Genomic DNA, 23732 nt, shown 5'->3' with positions numbered 1-23732 from the left:
ACAAAAGATCTCTCTCTCTCTCCTTCTCTTTGTAAATCTGCCTTTCCACTAAAAAAAAAAACACTGTTCGAAGCACATTTTAAAAAAAGATTTATTGTATTTTTATTGTAAAGTCAGACACACAGAGAAGAGGAGAGATAGTGAGGAAGATCCCCATCCAATGATTCACTCCCAAGTGGCCACAATGGCCAGTGCTGCACTGATCCAAAGCCAGGAGCCAGGAAATTCCTGCAGGTCTCCCACGTGGGTGCAGTGTCCCAAGGCTCTGAGCCATCCTCGACTGCTTTCCCAGGCCACAAGTAGGCAGCTGGATGGGAAGCGGGGCCACAGGGATTAGAACCGGCGCCCACATGGGATCATGGTGTGTTCAAGGAGGACTCTAGCAGCGCTGGGCCCTGTTTAAAGCACATTTTAACAGAAAGTAGAATGACTCCTGTGCCTAATATCTCAGAATAATGTTCTGCAATATGATAGCCACTAGCTACATGTGGCTATTTAACTTCGGAATTAAGTAACATTTTAAACTCAGTTCTTCAATTGCCTTTGTCACTCTCCCAAAGCTAGCTTACAACGTTTGTTTGTTTGTTTGTTTGTTTGTTGTTTGTTTTTGTGCAGCCACACTGGACTATGCAGATACAGATAAACTCTACCACCTTGGGCAGTGTTGTTCTGTAAACTCGAAGTTCAGTTTAAGGTAACCAGCACTTCACATAGCTATTCTGCCAGCTTGCCAATATTGTTTTCCAACTTCCCCCCTTAGCTTTTTTCCTTTTGCTCAGTGCTAGCTTTACCAACGTTGCGTTACAAATCCACTTTTCTTCTCTGTGAGTCAGTGGGCTAGAACACCTCTTGGCAACCAAATCACTTTGAGTCTCCGTCTGTTTTCACTGTCTGGAGAATGTAACTAGTGATGTTGCACATCTCAGGCAACGCTTCAGAAGTATGGGATTCGAGAGCTTGGTGGGCCTGTAGAAGACATATAAGGGTGATTCCATTCTCTTCTCCAGTATCAGACTTCTTGAGAGGATAGCCTCTACTCGTCGCCTTCATGCCTTAGCCCTAGTGTCACATTTCTTAGTGTCTGTGTTTTGCATAGGGAGAGATTTAGGAAATGGAGGGTAGAGAGGTCTGCTGTCTAGATGACTGACCTAGTCACTGTTGGGACAAACTCATATTTTTATTCTTGCCAATCATCTTGCTGCTGCCCATTGATTACAGGTGACCCACAGACACTGTAAATTGACCTGCATATTCATTGATGTCTCCAGCCTGCTGTAGGTAAAATGGATAAGACATGCAGCCTGCTGGGTTCAGAAGCACTGTTTTCCAGTGTAGAGACTGCTTTTTTTAAACTGGAGGAATTCTTTTACATGCCATTCTAGTAGTTATCAATTCACTACCAACAAAGTTATTAATTCTAAGTCCTTTGTGCACCAACATAAACTTGGCTAACTGTTATTCAGAAAGCATGTTGAATCACACATGTTCAACTGTGGTAGGGGAAAATTCTCTAATTTTAATAGTCTTTGTGAAATTTAAACATGATGTATAAAAGAATAATCTTTTTTTTTAAATTTCAAATAAACTACCTTCAGAGAATAGTGACCCAATGAAAAGAAAAGATAAATTGATTCAACATGACTGGAGATCATTAACTCAACACTCTCTTTTTATTTATTTACTTTTTTGCATAAAATAAATAGCTTTTAGGCTGACAAAGGCAAAGAAGAGGAAGCTTCTCCACATCAAATTATCCTTAGAAGAAAATTTGATTTGAAGAACATTAGCAAATTGCAGTTACTCTGAATTATCTTTCAGAGTTTACAAATGTTTTTATTATACTCATTTGGGATGTTAACTAGATTTGATTTGCAGATTTCTTTCAAGAATTTTCACTGCCATTGGCAAATCAATTCTTACCAATGATGAGCAGTGTAACCTTAACGTCTGGCTTCAGGATCAGGGAAACAACACAAAGGTTGTCGCAAGGAACTAAAGATAGGAAAGGATGTAGCCCCGAATATACGACCACCATACCAAAATCTGACCAAAAAATGCACGTACCAAGCTCAGGTAGGTTCACTTGATAGCAGGTTTGAGACTAACCAACTACTCTTCAATCAGTCTTCATCAGGCCATTATGGGACACACAATGTTCATCAGCCACCTCCCACGCTTGAGTCAGCTACTGAGGCTCCCCTTCCTCCCCTAGTCCACCCTGCCTGACCAACAAGTTAGTCTAGAATCAACAGTCTTCCCGGGGGTCATACAGGACAATATGCCCACAAGGGCCTGCTCCAGAGAGGCCTTGGAGCTAATGCTCAGCGCAAAGCATCATTATTACCTTTTCCACTTCATCCCAAATCCCTTATCTTCTGGATATCCTGAATCCAAGGGCTGGTGGTGACTCACCATGTCATTTAAGTTTGTCAGTCAATGGAAACCAGAGCTCCCAAGTCTCTGTCCAGGATTTTCCCTGGGGATGCTATTAGGCAGATGGTAATCTTGCCAGATGTTGCCGTCCAGCTGGCCTAACTGGCAAGTGCAAGGGCATCTGCTTATACTCAGAGCCTGGCATGAGAAGACAGCCCTACAAGGGTTTTCAGTTTTCCTGTTGTTTGCCATCACAGCAAGCAGACAAAGAAGTGGAACTGGCTACTAAGAAAGTCACAAGGAAATCGCCGAGCACCTTCAATCATCAACAGATAAAATGACCTTGAGCTTTCCCATTGCAACTGGTCCAGCCACACTTTGGGGCCCAACAGGCTGAATAGTGTGTAGTAGAAAACATGTTCTATTTGAGAAGGCCAACTTGCATTCCTATCCTAATCTGAACCTAAGCATGTGAACTTACACATTCTAATAAAGTTACTGACATTTGGTTTCTTCATTTGTAAAATAGAAAAGTCTAAAACAAAACTTTTCTTGCTCTGCCTAGCCCATATTTTGTTATATAGCATATTAGATCATTTCGTAAACCACAAAGAAAATGGCAGGCAATATTCTTATTATTTTCAAATACTCGTGTCTACTCTACAACCTCCTTTTGAAGCTCCAAGTTCACATTTCCAATTATCCTTCAGATCTTCCCAAAAGATTCACAAGGGTGCTAAGATACACACTGTGTCCTTTGAGCAGCTAGTTGGCTCCTCACATGGTCAGAGAATGTGGTAGGTTTGTTCCTGCTGCAGAAGCCTCCTCCAGGGTGCCAAACATTGCTTGATAATAAATGGCATTGCCAACTACTTATGTTTCTGGCCCTCATCATCTTTCGACATTGTGTTTCTAATGTGCTTGTCTCTTCTGTCAGCGATGACAGCATTTACATGTTGTGTAGGCTTAATGCAAAGACAGTGTCCTCAACATTTCTCTACATCTCCCCCATTCAATTGATTACCACTTTTCTTTTCCTTCTTGTATTTCAGAGTCCCATAGGACCTAGCTTTAGTCCTCGGACCTTAAGGGACCCTGTTTATCATATCAGTGCTTGGTACTTTCATCTGTGAACTGAAACTATATTGTGAACAGGTATGTTATAAGCATTGAATGAGACTGTTTCCCAAAGTCACATTTTGTGTTAGCTTAGTTCTACCTTCCAGCTAACCTAAACATCTCACCGGTGTCTAACAATGCCCATTTCTTCCCATTCCTACCGTCACATCTTCAACATCATTTTTCACTTTGCCTGGTGCTTGTCTTCCCACCCTCCCCCTTTATCTACCCATCAAATAATATGCCATCCTCACCAAGTGCTACCGACCTTCAGCATGTGAGAGTGTTGCCCATATCCTTTGAACTCTAAAGGCTTTGTTTCACAACTGACGATGTCTTAACATTAATACAAAAGACTCTACTTTTGTGTAAGGAATCTCGACTTTTGGACTTCTTATGTTTACCTTCCTTACACATTCTATGTCACCAAAAGAAATGCTAGCTAATCAATTAACCAATCGCCAGGGCCTGGACCTAGTACAAGGCAGTGAAAATTGATTAATCATGATGGGATCATTTAACAACAAAATAAGACACCAAAGACACTTCACATTTCATGTGCTGATTTTTTAATGAACATCTTATAATCTTACAAAATAATTGGCTGTAGCTGTTTTACGGTACAATACAGTAGATCAGCTCCCTTCACTATGATTTCAACCACACTGATGCACTCAATAGTGATCGCACAGAAGAGAGGAAGTGCCAAGTCCAACACCTTGCAATGGAGGAAAGGGAAGGAGGGAATGAGAGACTCAAGGAGACCTCTTCACTTTTTTCCTTGCTCATATCAGCCCATTTTCGTGTTTCATCTTGTCTCTCTGATTGAAGGCTATTATGCTATTTCCTAGGATAAGCAGCTTTGGATCACCTGGACACCAGAACCACCAGCTACTGTGAAAAAAGGAAACAGAAGTGACAGTAAAAGGGGGCAGACTGAAGCGTCTCTGTGAGAGGCCCTCGATGACTCTACGCATGATGAGCAGCACATCACAGATCACCGCGGGAAGTGAGCATGCGTGGATACTCTCAGATCTGTGACCATGGGATCTTGGTCCTGTGGAATTCCCAGTGGCCTGAATTATTTACCAGTCACGGGTTACACTAGATCCAAAGGACAAGGTCTGGGAGAACCTGCCAGAGCTGTGTCAGCCTCAGCACTTTTCTCACATCACCTTTTTTTTTTTTTTTTTGTCCAAGGGTGGTAGTGAATTGCAGATGCTTTCAACAGAAGACAAAGTATTTTTAAGGGCTAGGCAGCATGGCCTAGTGGCTAAGGTCCTCGCCTTGATCCCATATGGCCGCTGGTTCTAATCCCGGCAGCTCCACTTCCTCTCTAGCTCTCCTCCTCTCAGTATATCTGACTTTGTAATAAAAATAAAACAAATCTTTTAAAAAAAAACCAAAGTATTTTTAAACCAAGCATGCTATAGAAATGCTCTCACTGCTGCCCCCATGAGGAGACTGGCAGAGGCACACGGTAATGTAAAACCATGAGCCTGTGTTTTCAGTCTCTGAACTCAGTGATGGTGAGGCCTTGGGTAGTTAATTTGTCTCGGTCTCAGCAACGCAAGAATGTCCAAGGCAGGTTTTAGATCTTTGAAGATTTCAAAGAATCTGGACATGTTTTTCAAGAAAACAATTTTAAAATGTATGTTTTGAATCTTGTAAAATAGAGAATCTCAACATTTGCTCTGTGCTTACCATATTGAAGCCATCAAAACCCCAGAAATAGTATTTATTGCCCTCCTGGGATCAATAAATATGATTTCGGACAATGGATGATGTCTAGGGTGCAATTTCTCTGGAAATACAGAGAACAAGATTTATTTGCATGGGCAAAATCTGCTTTTTTCTTTTCCCAATGGCTTTGCTGCCATCATTCCATATACTTACAAAGACTCACATATTGCCTTATCTTCATTATTTACCATCCCACAATATTGTTCGTTCCTATATGATCGTAGAATTTTGGTGATAAATGAACATCATTTCCTCTTTCTGTTGGCAGAGCTGTTTTGAAGAGCAAAAAGACTGACCAAACAAGATGATATGAACAGGCTGTAGTTTTGCTCTAACTTTTGCCCATTCTTGGCTTCTGTGGGAGAAGAGACTGAGAAGAATACACACCAAGCCCTTACTAAGATGATAAGACTTGCCTGTTGAACAAAGACTGGATTCCCACTGCCTCTGCCCCATTCTAATCCATAACTGTTTTGAGAAAATGCAACTGCAAAACTGCAGTGAGCCTGGGATGTAAGGAAAGGCACGGTTAATGTAGCCATTCGCATGCAGTCTTCTTAATCCACTGAATAAGAAAGAAGAATAAAGAAAATGAAATGAACCCTACCTAGCTGAAATTCTTCTTTCTTCCCACAGAGTGTCACCCTTGCTCCATGTGTTTCTACACTTTGCTCAAATTGAAATCTGTGGGTCACAGATTTTATACACCATGCTTGAGTAGAATTTATCTCAGACTCTGTGTTGCTCAAAGAATCTACTAGGGCATTCTTTGTAGATCTGGAACAAGCAACGAGCCTCTTTGCTTCATTGCATTATCTTGCCATTGGCCCTGATTTAACTCTGACATCTCTTCACTTCATGTTTTCTTGATTCTGACATTCTAGCTTGCTCTCTTCTCACTTCTCATCTTACGCCTAACCACTTCCATGGTGATGTGGCTGTCATTGATGGTCAGGCCTGAACATTCTGACAAGAAAAGAGATCAGAGCCAAAGCAGGAGAAGTGGGTGAGTTCCAGTGATGCTGGTGATGACAGAATGAACCTTAACAAGCTTGCTGACTGACTGCTTAGCTGAAAGCCCCATGTGGAACAGGCACATATGAAAATGAACAAAAATCCTGGGTCATATGAATTCCATCCGAAAGTTCTGAGAATTGCAGAGTTAGTAAAACCATTTTGGACAGATATTCAAAAACTGTAATCTAAAGCTATACTCATAAACAGGTACTCACATCTAATCTTGCATGCCTGTTAGTGTTATCACCTCCATCCTCAAAACTTTTCAAATGGACAAGCTTCCAGTTCAAATAACATGGTTAGCTGACATGCTAGTATTCAGACTTTCTTTTTCTTTCTCCTCCCCTCTCTCTCCTTCTCCATTTCTCATTCATCTTGCCAACCCCCATCAGTGGAAAGCTGGTAGAAGAAATTGTCTTTCTGCCCCCCAAAGCCTCAGCATTCCTTTTGGACCTGAACTTCATAGCAGCATGTGTGGAACAATGGATACTTTTTAGCTTAGTAAACAGCATAAAATATAATATATAATATATTTATATAATTATGTTTAAATACGTATAAAGAATTAGTAACTAACCTCATTATGTAGGGGAGATTACACAAAAGAAAGGCGAAGAGCCAGTTTAGAGTAAGTGAGCCCTGAAAGATGACAATCCAGAAAGGGGGATTAGCACAGTGTCCCTGGCAACTGCTTTTCTAGCATTTGAGTTTTGGTTTACAAGTTGGAAGGAGATAAGTAGCTGGCAGTGTACAGAACGAGGAATAGAACGAGGGTTGAGGCTGAGGTGAGAATATACACGGCAGAGGAGGGTTCTTATCTGTCTAGCCTATTTCCTCCTTCTGCTTTAAATCAATTGCCTTTTTAAAGAAATATTTGCCTGTAACCTCTTCCCTGTTTGGACTCCTGGGTGGACTGGTTGGAACTCAGAAACACTCTGGCATTTTGTTTGTGAGATTCTTCTCACTGTCCCTCCTTGGTTTCATGACCTTTGTTTCCTGCTGTGGCAGCCTCCAGGGACGTGGAAGGAGGGGCTTCATGCCACAGTTACTGGTTTTCTTCTGCCTTGGGGTCTCGGCAGGTGCACTCATCCTGGTCACAGTCAGCAGCAAATGGAATGACCTAGGGGGACGAGAGAGAAGTGCGAAGGACATTACTTCTGTGCCAGTTTTCAATCACCTTTCGCTTTGGCTTCTTGGTCCCTCAGGAAGTGTAAGGCTAGATGTTAGTTATCCCTGCAATGAACACGCAGGTCTCTCACACACCACAGTGCTGTCGGTGAGGTCATCCTTCTTGACTTTACATTTTTCTTTATAAAGTGGTGAGGGCAACAGAAACCAGAGGGTGCTTGTGTGGTTTCAATCAGGCGGTTAAAAATCACGTATGTGTTGTCAGGCACCGTTGCTATTACTTCTAGCATTTACATCAATGTCTAAGACTATTGCTGCTCTCTGTTTTTGTTGCTGCTGCTCTCTTTATGAAATCTTTGTAAAATAGAGAGGTCAACGTTTGCATTGTCTCTTTACAGGCTAGGAAAGCTGAGGTATCTTAGCTCAGGGTAATGACTGCTGCAAGGAAAACCAATATTTACAAGTCTGCAAAGAGTGTATAGATTATGTGTATGAATGAAAAAAAAATCATGTGTGGATCTTAAAAACGTTTTTGTACCAAAATAAGCTTATCTTTTAATCCCACTGTCTGGAAATTTGTTTGAAGCACTCTCATATACACTAGTTGTGTAACCTCTACTCCTCAGGATTCTTGGGCAGTAAGATCAATGTTGACATGATAAACACAAGGTTTTGCCTTTCTTAAGCCAGGAAATACTCTGACTTGGTGAGACATTGCATCTTCCCGCCATTGTATGTGACTGTACTGCCTCACTTTTGTGAAATCATCCCTCTCCCATGCCAGAAAATGATCCAGCAATAAAAGGTGCTCTCTCTTCTGTGTGTACTTGTGCCAACACACAAGCATCACCATTTTGTGCCTGTAGCTATTGCTCTACCAGGGCAAAGAGTTTACCCTTTGGGCACTGATAGTCACATGAGATATAAATAAACAAGCCTGTCACGTACATCACCAGTTCAAGTGCACTGAAGCCATGGGCTTGGTTACTGTGCAAGCCGACTGGAGACCGGGTGGGGTTGTTCAGGAAAATTTTCAGAATACTTGCATGTTTGAAGTAAAACAGAATTCAGGAGTCCTTGAAGGGCTGACGCGATTGTTATGTATGTGGGCCACAGGCATAAAAATCCACTAAAGAAAAATCCTAGTTTTGTAGAAAATGAGATGCGGATCACGACAGCATGCTTTCTTCCTAACCGACCCTGCCTTCCTTTGTAGAGAAGGGATCTTTGGCTAGTGACTTTCACAAGCGAGAGAAGAAACTAGCTGGCTTGATTTCTGATCTGTTGTCCAAGCGCTTGATCTGTTTCTCTTAGTTCAGAATTTATTGGTTTCGGAGTGAAACAGGGCCAAGTGGAATAGCGATATGATAACCGCCTTATTGCTCTGCATTCACTAAGAGAATATTGCGAGGCACACAGGAAACAGTCACTAAATATTAGTCATTAAGAAGCAATATGTTTAAGTCTGCATATAGGCTATATGGATAGATGTATCTCTATGATAGAGATGCGAACAAAGAAGGAAATGATCCCTCATAATTCTAATTCATCAAATTGGCCAACAAGCTTCAAAAAGTGTTTGAGCACCTGAATTTTTACCCATGATATTGAAGAGTTTCAGCCTATTCAGTTTTGCAGGTTTAGGTTGATATCCGCTAACATTCCTGTTAGGAATGTTCATCCCCGAAGGGCCTCAGGAAAAGGATTACTACACAGGATCTGGTTCAGAGAGTGTGTCATGTGGGCTTGCGATATACGCCTGCATTTTTCTTATTAAACATTGTACATGCTTATTAATTGTGAAGATTAGTAATAATAAGGCTATGCTTCATTGGTAATCCAGCCTCCCAATGGCTAAAGACCATTATCTCTCTAGCTTTCAGAGAAACTTCCTGGACTACAATAAGCATACATGAATCATCCGGAAGCAAAGGACATACTTTTATGGCGGAATCATGGGTCTTAAGGTCAGAGGACTAGAGTTTTCTAAGTACCTATGCTAAAGATTGCTACCCTGAATTCTGTCACACTTTGGAATCTAACATTTACTCGTTTCAATTCCCTCTTGACTCTTAGCCAAAGAACTCACCTTGATTCTTCCCTATCCCTCTCCAGGTGCCCTCACTTACCTTCTTGGAAGAGAGAGTGGAAGAGCAGCAGTCTCCCCCGTCGTAGTGGCAGTAGGCCCGGTTGTTGATGGTATCACACCAACCATCTGCTTGAAAAGGCTGTAAGAAGGTTGCAGGTCAGTGTCTCAGTGTGATTCACCAAAGCTAACCCTACTCTCCCAGACACCACACACCCAACAGAACCCATAACACTGCAGACAGATTACAGAAAAATACTCCCAGAATAGGCTAAACATTGACCTAACATTGTCAAGTTGATCTGTCGGTAAGACCATGGAGCCAAGGGGTGGTCACATTTTGCTTTAAGCACCTGTGTGAGGGTTATTTTTGAGATTGGAATGAACCATTACTTTTCTTGACCCATTTTTTTTTGGGTCTTATAGTAGTAATAGGTCTTTGTATTATATAGTGTAGAAAATAAGTTTCCCACATTTTACTTATTTTGATCATATGAAAAACCTACACCAGGGAAGATGAGCCTTAAATTCTGACTTTATTAGAGAAGAACGGAAAGTTCATAGAGATGATGGGATACCTCCTCTACTCCACAGCCGGATCACACAACCATAATGAGGCAGAGATTGGCATTCGTGTTTTGGACCTTGACTTTTTGCTGCTTCTCATTTATTACAAACTATAATCTCTGCCCCCTGGCCTCAGGACAGGTACTTGGAAACTCAAATGATGTCTCCCCGGGGTGCGGGGGTCCTTGACGTGACAGCATGGGTTGTAGAACAAAAACAGTCCTATATGCATGGTCCCCTGAGGCACAGCAGTGAGGAATAGGATTAAAACAGAGAGAGGTAAATGGTCCCAATCCACTCCTGCTACTTCTTCAAGTTAAGAGGAACCAAAATGGGAATGGGGTCCATGCCAAACCAGAGTTAATGGAGTATTTCACCTCAAAAGGGAATGTGTGATAAGAACAGGAACAAGCGGTTAAAAAAGGGTTCAACTGACCAATGCATTATTTTTTCACAGAATTATCTCTGGAGAGAAACCCAGTACCCACAGCAAGCTGGCGAGCACTTGGGATAGTCCACCTACACAATGACATTGGTTACTTTCCATCCAGAGCTAATGCTCGACTGAAAGCCTCAAAAAACAGCCTGTGGTTGAACTCTGTGAGCCACGGAACTCTTGGATTTTAAGGTTACCTTCCAGTTTACATGATCGCATCATTTTCTCTTTCTCCACCCTCCAAAAATGTCAAATAGATCGCTCCCTCCTTTGATGCGATAAATCACTTAACTCAAAAATATCCATTAAATAATTTTCAGCAATTGAGCTATGTCAGGATGAGCTCATCCAAATTATTACTTCAATGTTTTGATTTATTCTATGGGGTCCTGAGGTCATTTGAACATCAATCCAGATCTATACCAGTTTGCCAACCCCTGAAAAGCTGCTACTTGTGGGGTGGAACTCAACAGCTGTTGCACAGCTGCGGGGCAATGTCAGTTGAAAGCAGGAAGTGAAAATGAATTCTGTTTTCAACACAAGCTTCACTGCGATTAAAGACAAAGATTCTGAGATGAGCATTTGTCTTTGATGCTTGAGTCAGTCACTTTGGCTGTAGAGACTTTGGAATAACAGTACAGTCAAGACATAGTATTACTGCAAACAGATAAGTATCCTACTGCAGTGAGTGCATTATTAACATCCCTGGACACCCTCGGGTCTTCCCAGGAAGACCCCATACCTCTACTGCCATTCCAAAGAGTTTTATTTTTCCCTTTTTCTAATGTTGGAATAGGTCTCACTCACCTAACACGACATCTGTTACTCTTGCCTCAGCCCTGACTGACTCATTGGCACAATGTAATCCGTTCCTTCTTTCTTCTCCATGGAATTGTCTATAAAAATCCAAAGAGCACCCAGAAATACTTTTCCGACGTATATTCTGTTTCCCTGGAGAAATGAAGGTAGATCTGGAGACACCTTCCCTTCCTTTCCATAAGAACAACCTACATACTTGAAGGATTCACTAAAGAATCCTAGAGAAGTTTTCTTTCCACAGTTTTCGCCAAGCATGGCTTCTTTGGAGAACAGTAGAGAAAGCCTGCTGAAAGCAAGCAGCAACTGCCCAGGTGACCTTCTTCAACTTTCACTGGACTTCACTGACATCTCACAACAGATTTCTAGAAACACTTTTTTTTTTAAAACTGTTCCTTAAAGGGTCATCTGGGAATTTAGTAAAAGGGGCAGAAATACAGAGAAAAGGTTGTAAATGTTCAAGTGTTTAATTTACTATACACCTATTAGAATTAATTGCTCCTCCCCCAACCTGCCAAAAACAACCACTCCACCCTCAACAAATAGAGTCTCCTATGGCAACATGTGCCTGGGAAGCTTGACAGTTTGAATCCAGAGTTACAATGGAAAAAAATAGGAGGGAGAAAATGACTAATTGATCCAAAGTTTAAAAGCTTGTGAAGACCGAATGCAGATGAGGTTGTTTTACTCCAAGTAAGGTGTCAGATCGGGACATCTCTCTGTCCTTCGTGGACACAGCTTTTCAGCACCTTTACATACACTTCCTTTATCCCATGATATCAGAAAATGGAGTGTTCCACACAAGACTATCTTGCAAATACTTCAAGTTTATCTCTTTGTCACTTTCATTTTCAAATTAATCATTTTGATAAAAGAAGAAAGTCCTTATAAAATGCCTGAATCCTTACCCCTTCTAATTAACAACATAAAGAACAAAATCATTAACATGAACATTTATTATTTTCACTGCACAGGAAGGCTATTCCTTTTGCTAAATGTGTCATCTCCAACACATACACACACAACATCAGGTCAAGCACTTCCGGTTATACCTGAAGTAAACACACAGTTTGTTCTCCTTATGGCAATGTTACCTGTGACGGGAATGCTTTTCCTACGGTTGTTACAGGAAGGTTTTTCTTGCCAGCTTTCTGATGTTTGCACTGCTCCAGGAAGATGAGGTGAACAAATAAATGTCCATACAGGAATGATTGAAAGCTAAGAGCAAATGCTGTCTATTTACCTTTTTATATTACCTTGGAAATGTCCCAAAAGTAAATGTGATTTCTTCTTTATGTTTCATAGTCCATGATATGTTCTGTTTTAAGACGGTTCTGGGAAATTGGCCATAGAGATGGTGGCCCTATCTGTTGTTTATGGGTGTAGTCATTCATTTAATCACCAGCATTCTTGACTCCATCCTTAGATGTGCCAGGTGTTGTTATGGAGACAAATCAAACATGGTTTCAGAGTTTCAGGGAATGGACTCTAAGTGAAAGCTCAACACCAGATCACAGAAGGACATTAGAAAGTGACCTGATCCAAATGCCAACAGTAGGCGGACCTGCCGGTGGGGGGGTCGGCTTTGCTCCCTGTAAACCCCTCTGGAACGGGCCTTTTCATTGGCTGATTCTGAGTGAAAGGGGGTTCTAAAAAAACTGAGCGGGAGAAGAGAACAAAACTTATGCAGGAGGGTGGCCCAGACTGCCTGTTGGAGAACTCGCCTGGGGAAGAGCGCCACCCACTCCGAGCGATGAACTAAAGACCCCTAATGAACCATATCGACAGCATTTTATCCTACAGTCTACAAGGGACCTCAAGCTCATACTAGTATTTCGGAAAGGTTAGCTTGAACTTCCTGCCAGCAGTTCTGTTGTGCTGTAGTGTGGGATTCCAAGCAAAAGGACTAGAACTCTCTAGACAGGCATGGGGAAGAGTCCCATTTTTTTTAAGGAGTGTTTTAGACGAGCAGAGACTCATAAAATCTTCACATGACACCAAATGCTTTTCTCTCTCCCATCATTTCTGAATAGCCTTTCCAGTTATGGGAATGCAGTCACACCTATCACCATGTCCTCGTATTGCTTAGATTACACCAACCTCCCAAGTGGCCCTGTCTCGGAACAGCTGTGATGCAGCATCTAGGCAGTTCTTGCAACAGAAGGAAACTGTGTGGATACACAAACAAGTGCACTGATCGCATCTCTTTTTTCTCTGACTTGTCAATGAATGGTGAACTCTGGCTTAGTAGTGACTCTATTTGATCCGTTATTTTGCTGACTGTGTTCATCCTACCTGGGCTTCACACTCAAAGACTGTGAAGAACATAAATTAGCATTTCAGGGCGGAATTAGGGAGGCCTTTGAGCGCCTTGAAGGGACCCCTAATGGGAAGAACACTAGGGGAAGTCTTTGGAAGGTTCATAGATAAGGGACAGTAGGAGAAAATCGTGCATCAATTTTGAGTCATTTGAACAAATATGAATTTACACTTTAATCATTTATTATAAATTTAAAAAATATTTCTGTATTGAAAGGCATATATACCTATATATGTGTATGCATACATATATACATAAATACATACATATACACACATACATATACACACATATAAAGAGCACATATGCAGATACATGTGTTTATATGTATATACGCACATACATGCATGTATATATGTATGTGCATGTGTGTGTACATATACAAACGAGAGGAGCATATGATGAAGCCAGGAGGTTCATATGTGTCTTCCACGTGGAAGGCAAGGACCTAAACACTTGGACATCTTTCACTGCTTCTCTCGGGCCATTGGCGGAGAGATGAATTGTAAGTGGAGTAGCCAAGACATGAGCCAAAGCCTACACTATGGAAGGTCCTCAAAAATTAACAGAAAAACAGCCAGGAGACCCAGAAATCCCAATATGATAAAGATAGATAGATAGATAAATAGATAGATAGATAGATAGATAGATAGATAGATAGATAGATGATAAAATAAAATCAGTTGGAAAGTTTTTAACTTTCTAAAGGAGCAGAGACACATGAAATTTTAAGGCTCCATTAAATCTTGAAGACTATTTAATAGGCTGTTTTGATGGTGAACTATTTTGTTTTCAAGGCTAGTGAGTGTTGATTCTGAAATAGAATCCAGAGCTTTCATGTCCCAGTCTGATATTATTTTTACTCTGCCATCATATCACTATCAGAATATTTCATTATCATTTGAAAATGTATTTGCTTATTTAATTCATTGGAAATGTGGACACATATACTCATACATGCACTTACACACCCAGAAATATCTCTCATGTTCACTCCCCCATTGCTTCCAGCAGCCACAGCTGGGCTAGAGCGGAGCCTGGAGTGGAACTCAAACTATTTATCCCATAAGGGTATCAGGAACTCAACTACTTGAGCCCTTATCGCTGCCTTCCAGGGAGGGAGGAGGGAGCTCCCATTGGGAGGCACTATGATAAGGGATGTGATTATTTCAAGTGGGATCTAAAATGCTATAACAAATACCAATGTCTCAATAATCTTCTAATCTATTGGGGATCCTTTGGCATCTTTACCAAAGAGGAAAAAGAAAAGCTTGTATATATAATTTCAATTGTTCTGAACTTCTATAAATGCACTTCCGTTTTCTCACTTGTAGGTCAAGTGTCATTCCAATTGAGTTATGTCGTACTAAAATTCCTTCAACAGCTTCTATTATATCAACTCATGCTCATGTCCCATATATTTGTTTCTGAGCCTCAGAATGATAATTCCAGGTATTTTGCTGTTCCCTGCAGTCAAGTGAGGAAAAGAGGCAAGAAGTGGTTGCCTCTTGCAGTCTTCAGCTCTTGGAATGGGTCAGTCCCAATAGTGCCACATTCATGAACTTGTTACAATCATCTTAAAACATGTAAAAATCAAGATATTAAAATGCATCGTGGCAGTATGCATCTCTACTTGCAAATCAAAGGTGAATTCCCAATGAAACTGTTGGATATGTCTTGACAATAGGATGCTGGACTCTGCCAGTGTCTGTACTTGCAATGTCAGAATACACTTAAATAGCAGAATGACAGACTTATGATTGCTTATGAGGGAATATACTGTAGTAATAATATGGGGAAAATCAGTTGGGGAAAGGGAATATGGAGGGGATAGTCCCAAAGCCTATGGAATTGCATCATAAAATTAAAAAAAAAAACTAGGAATGAATTCTGTAGGAACAATTTCCTAAGTACAACCTCTCCTGGACCAGAGTTCTCTTTTGCCTCTGAATGCACTAACGAAAGTTCAATATCTAACCACTGTGGTCCCAGTCAGTAGTTCAGTATTTTTTCTAACAAAACAATACACATGATTGCCCTAATAAAAAACTGAAAAGAATAGAAATGAAGAGTTGGGACATTAAAAACAAAGACTCAACAAAGATGAATAAAATCAGACGAGCTGGTAAGAGTAGAGGAAAGGCAGTTAAGGCCAATGATATTCCAAACAGTGCAGAAAGGAGTGAGGCAGTCTAGAAAAATTGTCTCCCAGCTCCAAATGACTGTCGTTCTGAAGTGGGGTTATAACTACCTGTCCTGAGTGTGTTTTATGACCAGATTCCTCCTTTCATTATTTTTCTACTGCAGAAAATTTTCTAGGCATGTTGCTTCATAAGAGTAATGTGGCTCAGACTCAGGTCCAACTTTAAGACACTTAGGTGCAGATACTATAGATGCTAAAGTTGAACTAGATCAGACATATATATGTATGTATAGATGTATGGATTTTATGTTTGTATACATATACATTCATATTCCTACACATCAGAGCTATAATAAAGAGACGTACAGATAAAACGGACAGGGATCTGGAACTTGTAAATCAGAAAGGCACATTTCTGGAATTAGGGCTTTCCCCCAAACCATGGTGGTGACCAGGCTGTGTAAGCGTCTGAAATGCTTGAAGCATCCAGGATTCATCTTCCCCAATTTACAGCACATGAAAACAGCACAGGGAAGAGACTGTCTGGCAGACCCTCCCACTAAGCTCAAAGAAAGACCACATGCTATATACGCTGCCCAGCTCACTTACAACCTGCTGCTCTACTAGGCCTCTCTTCAGCCCATCTAGAATGGCTTTTGCCCACCCGAGGTAGGATGGGAGTGAGGACGGATGGAGCCTTGTGTGGTGGAGATGAGCAGAGGAGTATCAGGGTCAGTTCTGCCTCAAAGTTGGAGTCAGATATGAGAGAATAGAGCAACTCTCCACAGGACTTCCCACAAAACAGCTCCTACAATTATTCCATCTGTCGCTCTGCTGAAAGCCAATGCCACCAGGGGTGTGTCTGGCCTCCTGATGGCCTAGAGGTCTCATTGAAACAGATAGAAGGTATTTGGCCTCCTTCCCCCTTGTCCTTCCCCTGCCCTGTCATCAGACTGCAGAAGTGTTCAGAACAGCACTTCCTGCCACCACCTTTATTCCCTCTTTAAATTTCCACAGGCATGCACAGGAACGCTCTTTGGTCCTTCAGCATGAACTCCCAACTCTATGCCCTAAAAAGGAACACAACAAAAGCACCCAAAGCCCATTTCTTCCTCCAACACCAATGGGCATTGCTGACCCCCTGTGGTCTGCGTTTCCTTGGAATCAGTGTCCTGTAAAGGCAGTTGGACTGGATTTCATGTACTTGCTCCCCAATCCCATGACCATGTCCTGCTCAGATCACACAGTGATGCTTCCCAAAGTGTCACCCAGTCGTGGAAACAGTCCTCCTGGTGACCTGAAGACTGGGCTACTGGAGCATGGCTGTTGCGACGCACAAAATCTGTGCTTGGGCTCCAGTAGAAGGAGGAACGACCCACAGCATCTCCGCTCTGATGTCCAAGGGCAACAGACCAATGGAGTCCCCGTGGTAAGGCTGGCACCCACACTAGTTCTGATGATTTTCTTTTTTTTTTATTTCTACAGTGAAAATAGTATAAATGGCCAACAAGGCTGTTGACACTGTCTCACTAAGGCTTTGGGGTTTCTTCTTTCAAGGATCGGACTAACAAAGTTTCCCTCACACCCCCTCCAACCGCAGGAACTTTTCTGTCTCCTCTCTACTGATCAGCAGCCAGCCTATTATATTTGAAGGTTAACGACAGAAATCTTGAACCCAGGAGATTCAAGCTGTGCGAGGACTGTGGAGCCAGGGACATTTGTATGTTGTTCCCATTTCTATTCCTTCCTTTTCCCATTTTAGCAATGGGTCCTATAACCAGCACATTACAGGAGTTGCTTCTTGACTGCTAAGTGAAAATAGCAGACCAACCCTCTTCAGACTCAATGCCGTGAAACTAAGCAGTCTGAACAGGACCTTAGCGAGTGGGGTAGAACTCTGTGCCTGCCTCCCATCACCTTTCTATGTGACTATTCTCTTAACCCTTGGTCTCCTGGTTTTTGACCAGCTGTGATGCCAGGGCTATATATGCCACATGAATAGCTCATTAAGTGAGATTTGCTTTGCTCAATAGCTGGTATAGCCGATGATGGAAACTAGGTATAAGAGGCAGAGAACCTTTCTCTAGCAGAAGGCAGATACTGGAAAAAGGTCCAGGGAAACTACTGGGTTCTATGTCAGCATAGAGCTTCTCTTCCCGGAAACAGCCCAGAACAGGCTATGGAAATTATCCCACTAGTATACACATGGCATGGATTGGGGTCAGACCAGGCTGAACCTGTTCACATCACCGGCTGGTGAGTCCGAGAGCCAGAACAGAGTGTGGGTCGAGCCAGGTTCGGTCGCGACACATACTAGTGCACAATAAGGAATGCCAAGGTGAGATGAGCTGTACCAGATGTGGTTGCAGCGCCCAAACAGCACATGTGATAATCAGGGGGAGCAGGCAAAGCTGACAGGGGAATGTGGGCTCCCCTGCTGGACAACTACTTCCATTGGAAAGCATGAGTTGGGATGGGGGCAGATCAGAATAGGCAGGGCTGTAACACCTGTGGGCCTCATGTGGGCTAGATAAGGGAAGGGCCACGGTGGGCTGACTATTTTGACTGGTGCAAGCAAAAACTAGAGTGGGTGAGGGTTGGTTGGGCTAGCCGCAGTACTAGCTGGCAGAGGCTGGCACTTGGAGCTAATTCTGTCAAGTCAAATGTCAGAACTACCTGGAGAGTGCATAATCTGGGAGTGAGTGTGGCCTAGAAGGGAAATAGTGGGCACCTCCTTCGGGGCTACCACTCTCATTGGACGGCATGAACACCAGGACAGGGGCAGGGGTGGCTGTACAGAAGGGCACCTGCCAGTAGGTGTGTGGGCTGGATAGTAGGTTGGTTGGGTTGAGCTGGGCTTCAATGCCCATCAACACGTGTGAGAGCTAAACAGGATGTGGGACAGACTTGACAAGCCTGCAGTGTGTACTGGCAAGCATGGGAACCAGGGTAGGGGGCAGAACTGGTGGGGGTTATGGGGAGTCTCCCCAACTAGGCTGCAGCTCCAACCGGTTTGCGTGAGGACCGAGTATGAAGCGGGCAGGATCGAACTGGACTACAACACCCGCTGGTTCACGAGCAAGACAGGGCTTGAAACAGAACGAACCCAGCAATCCCAACAACCAGCATGAGCATAAGCTGATTGGTGTGACGGATGGTGTCGGACTCTGTACTGGCAAACTCACACAAGAATCAGGCCTAGGATCATCTCAGATGAAGTTTCTTTGGAGATCCCTCCAACTGAACTGCTGATCTTAGAACTCCAACCATGAAGAGACTGTCAGCCAGTGGATTCTGAATAGGGTTCATTGCGATTGGAACTGAGACATTGGCAGCAGTCCAGAACGATGAACTATCAAAACTGTATGAGCAGGACCCTCAGAGCGCGCCTCCCGTTGGGGATCTGGGATGGGTGGGAGGTTGGGTGGGGCTTTTCCCTTTGTTTTTTTTTTTTCCCTGACCCCGGATACAGGGCAAAATGATATTGCTGTGGAAACAATGGTATTACCCACTTTCACCCTGTAGCCCTTGACACTTTGTTCCCTAATCAACTAAGTAAGATTATTAAAAATAATAATTAAAAAAAACACCAAAAAAAAAAAAAAAGAACTTCTCTTCCCCTCTATCTGTGTCTTCTGACTCCCTTGTGAGACTTTACTTCAAAGTGTAAAGAGGCAACTAGAATGTTTCTCCAGTGCTAGACACGCATGCTCACCCCTGTTCCCCACCCACCACATGCCAGGCAGCTTAGCATTTCTTGGCTCCCCAAACTGTCCATGGAAGATGACTGGGAATGCAGACTGTGGGAGGAAACGACAATATTCATTGTTCGGATTAAATATTTTTCTTGGCCTTCCTGCTGTTTGCTGAGAGTCTTTTTTTTTTCTTTTTCTCTCTCCTTCAACCTCCCCCCGCCCCACGCCTTTCTCCTGTTTAGCAGTCAAACACACTAAGAGAAAATTTGAAAGAAAAGTAAAAATTTCTAGGGTTGGAAGTGTTGTTTAAGGAAACTAACACAGTGAACAAAATATTTCCTTATTTTGATGACATATGAGCTCTTCATTGGACGAAAGTCTCACTTTGGGACAGAGCTAAGTCTTCACTGCCCTGAGATTTTGGAAGTATTTGTGAAGTATTACTAATGGCACTGGTTTTCTTCTTTCATATGTATAAGTGTGTGTGCCTAGGCTTTATATATATATATAAATATATATATATACACACATATACATATATATAGGAATGTATATGGCACAGAGACATACACATACAAGAATGCTCACATACATGGAATATATGTGCTGTACACGTTTATTCTCTCATATGCCATGCATGTATATAATATTATCTGATATTTGTAAGTATGTAGTATAAACATATTTCATTTTATACTCACACACACACACTTTTTCTGGAAGCTCCATATGGAAAAAATGGTCTCAAAGGAAAAGCTATTTTTATAAATTATAAATTATTATGTAAGACAAATTGGTGTTTTAGTTTTTGTACTACATGGTTTATCTTCAGGGTTTTGATAAATGCTTACACTAGTCCTGTGAAGCAGGGATCATTTTCTAGCCTTTTCTACTGATAGAAAGGCCATGGGGCAGGGCAGTGAGAGGCAGTGTCTACTGGTAAGGGGCAGTCAGATGGCCCGGCCTTTGCCATAAGCATCCTGACACATTCGTGCCTCCCCAAGGATTATCACCATATATTCATGGTATGCCTTGTTCCACTTCTCATACAACAACACCTGGACCAATCTCTCAGTGAAACATTAAGTAACCATCTTTTTGTAGGAGGAAAAGTAAATATTATTTGCATTGGTGAAAGATATATAGAATATCCAATTGCAAAATACCCATTATATGTCATGCATGGAAGGATAACACAAATCCTGTGCCATCTAATCAAATGTATCAGGATGCCTCCCATACACAAGGCATAAGTGCAGGCTGCAAGCAGGACAAAGCCCTTCCCTTACAGACACATATGGCATGAATACTGAATCAGACACGACCAGAACAACACTGGAGAAGATGGAAATCATAGCAAATGCAGGGACAATTCCCAGAGTGAGTAATAACTCCACTAACCAACTACACAAGTCCAAGGAGCAAAGGGGCCTGGGACACTTTAGAAAAGCTTTATTGGAGTACATAGGGTTACACTTAATCTCTGAAGAACAGATACACCTTGAGCAGAAGTATAGGGACAGTAATTGCAGCAGAAAGGTCAACTGTAAGACAAATATAAGATGGAAAAAGGAGAGATACATCTGTGCTTTTCTGCATTGGGTATTAATGTCCCATGATTTGAACTAGGTACATGTCTTTATCCACAGGAATTTAGTTTGCATCCTGAAGACAGTGGGGAGCAACTAAATATAACTTTAAACAAAAGAAAAATGTGAAGCAAGTTATGCTCCCAAGGTGGGCTCTGGGGAAAATGCAGAGAAAGATCAGGAGAGAACTAGGTCACAGATAAGGTAGAAGTTAATATCAAGTAATGAGCAAAGCTGGTTCATTGATCCCAGCACCAGCACAGAACAAAGCAGATGGAAGGAATATCGTGAAGGAAATTAGCAGGTCTTGCTAAATGGTTCTATTCAAGAGAGAGTGATAAGATGAAGGGCTTTCTACAAAGGCTTGACTACTCAAAGTGCGACATGTTTTTCTCAAGTCATTTGCTTGCTGAGCAAAAATCACAATCTAAGTACAGAATTATGGAAGCAATGATCCTGAACACTCAGCAAAACACATTCCACATCTCAGGTCTACTTTCTGCCCTCCTATTGTCTACCGGGTTTTCTCAATAACTCAGATATGACTAGATTGTCACCCTCCCTGAGATCCAGGTCCAATTGTGTTCAGCAATGGCAAGAAGGAAGTGTCATGTTTATTCTAAGATATTTTCCTACCAATAGACTTATTTCTTATAGCCCCAGCCTAACTTTAAGTTCTATGGACAGATTGGTTTGTCTAGCTGACTGCTGTGATTTGCCTCCACAACCAGTCACATCATCTTAAGTCAGAAGCCCAGCTATCCCATTGCCTGCTAATTCGTTGGTCCATGTTTTTACTTCTATGGAACATATTCTCTGTGCAAGTGTCTTGCTTACTTTCCCTTTATGCGATGCTGGTATATCTTATCTACTCTTCTATTGTCCTACTGCATTTATTTCTCAATGTGTTCACAAATCCCATTTCCTCAGTCTCCTTTCCTTGCTAAATACAGTTCCCTGAGACACCTTCTCTTTTCTTCCTTTCCTAGCTACCAGGCAGGTACCCTAACAGGTGGGTGGAAAATAGGTTCATGTATTAGTCACATTTTCAAAAAAGTTTCTTATTCATAAATCAGGCATGCTTTATTTGTTTCAAATCTTCCTATTTGTTTTACAACAATGACTCTAGAATCAGCTTGTCAGCTCATTGACTAAATCCACATGGGAGGCTAATTAAATCCTCAACCCCTAAGTTTCTTCAATAGTGACACAGACTTTATAATAACGGCAATAAGTGCTCACAGTGACAACTAGCATTGACACTCAGTAATGAGGTGCACCATGTGGCCATCAGCTTTCTTGTCTGTTTCCTGAGTGCAGTGAGCCTGGATTCTGTGGGCATTGATATCCCTGTATCATTTCTGCCCTGTTTTGAGTCTTCTCTTTAGTTATGGTTCTTATCATCTACCCTGTTCAACCATGAGGACAGAATGATAACACGACCTCTAGGCAGCAAAATGTGTGAACAAAGTTATCTGAAACACCTGATCACCTCTCTTCTGTTCTACTAGAGCAGAGTTGGGGGACCTGACCTCTCTTCCTCTTCCAATAATCCAGTAATATTCACCTGTGATGACTGGAAGTACCTCTGACAAATGCCATTTTTTTCTGTAGAGTCCTACATATCTTCCCACCATGAAAAGGGGTCCCAGAATAATATGTATCTGCAACCAAAAAAGGAAGATATTAAGGCAAAAATATGACTCTACTTGAGAGTGATTTTGGACTTCATGTGCCACTCTGAGAAGATAAGAATTGAAGTTGGGATTATGTGAAAATGTGGAGTATCCCCAACATGACCTACTGAACAAAACAGGCAAGTTAAGTTCTATGTATCAGGGGAGTTTCTATCAAGGTGAAGTGATTAAGAGAAAAATACATGGCTAGTTAACAAATTTATTAATTTATCTCTTTTATTCATTTATCAGCACAAAAAATTTCCCGAGAGCTTGCCTAAAAAGACAGCATCTATGAAGAAAGGACAAGATGGGAGCACAGGACCGAAGCAGGTATGTGAAACGGCACTAAGAAATAAAAATATCATAGAGTTCCATCAGTCAGTTGCCAGGCAACTTCAGACAGGCCTGGCACATGGGGTGGGAAGACAGGGCAGCAAAGCCAGCAACGGGGAGATTTGACCAATATGGTGTCTATGTGGCAGACACTTCTCTCAGATATGATGTCATCAGGGTCACCAGTGGCTCCAAAGCATGAGAGCGTTCCCGGAAGTCTAACAGCATTTCAGACACGCACCACCAAGTTTAATATTTCTCATGTTAGAAAAACCTGAGTTGAATCTAATCTCAATTTTAATTAGTTCTCACACTGCCTGGTGAGGCAGATGACTATGATGATTCATATTCCACTGATGGGGAAAATGAGACAAAGGGCCATGCCCCCCAGGTCACTTGGGGAAAGTGCAATACAGGTGAAAATTAAACATAAGCATTTCACGTGTCCAAACCAGCATGTGAAGGAGAGGTCATCAGGAGGGAGTTCTCATTTCCGGTTGTTCAGGGTCTTTTACATTTGCATAATATGTATGAAATTCATTCTTTAGTTTCTCTAATTTGAAAATAAAGGTAAAGTACTAAATTCCAGTTCTGAACCTCAGTATTTTGTGTTTCATGCACAAGGAGACTCACAACAAATACATGAGAAGAAAAGCCACCAACGAAAATAAAACAAACTTCACTTAGT

General features: G+C 41.9%; 1 protein-coding gene across 1 annotated transcript in view; it reads right to left on the bottom strand.

The window, feature by feature from the left end:
• Window positions 1-7260: 7260 nt before the first annotated feature.
• Window positions 7261-23732, bottom strand: part of PAPPA2 (pappalysin 2) — a 230588-nt gene continuing 214116 nt past the window's right edge. Inside the window, exons 21-22 of the mRNA XM_058660702.1 lie at window positions 9510-9608; window positions 7261-7372 (exon numbers count right to left, since the gene is read on the bottom strand). Of these exons, the coding sequence (XP_058516685.1) occupies window positions 7298-7372; window positions 9510-9608 (174 nt within the window). The 3' untranslated portion in view covers window positions 7261-7297. The remainder of the gene's footprint in view (window positions 7373-9509; window positions 9609-23732) is intronic.

Source organism: Ochotona princeps, chromosome 2 (assembly GCF_030435755.1).
Source record: "Ochotona princeps isolate mOchPri1 chromosome 2, mOchPri1.hap1, whole genome shotgun sequence".
Classification (NCBI taxonomy): domain Eukaryota; kingdom Metazoa; phylum Chordata; class Mammalia; order Lagomorpha; family Ochotonidae; genus Ochotona; species Ochotona princeps.
This window is presented reverse-complemented; position numbering and strand designations above follow the sequence as displayed.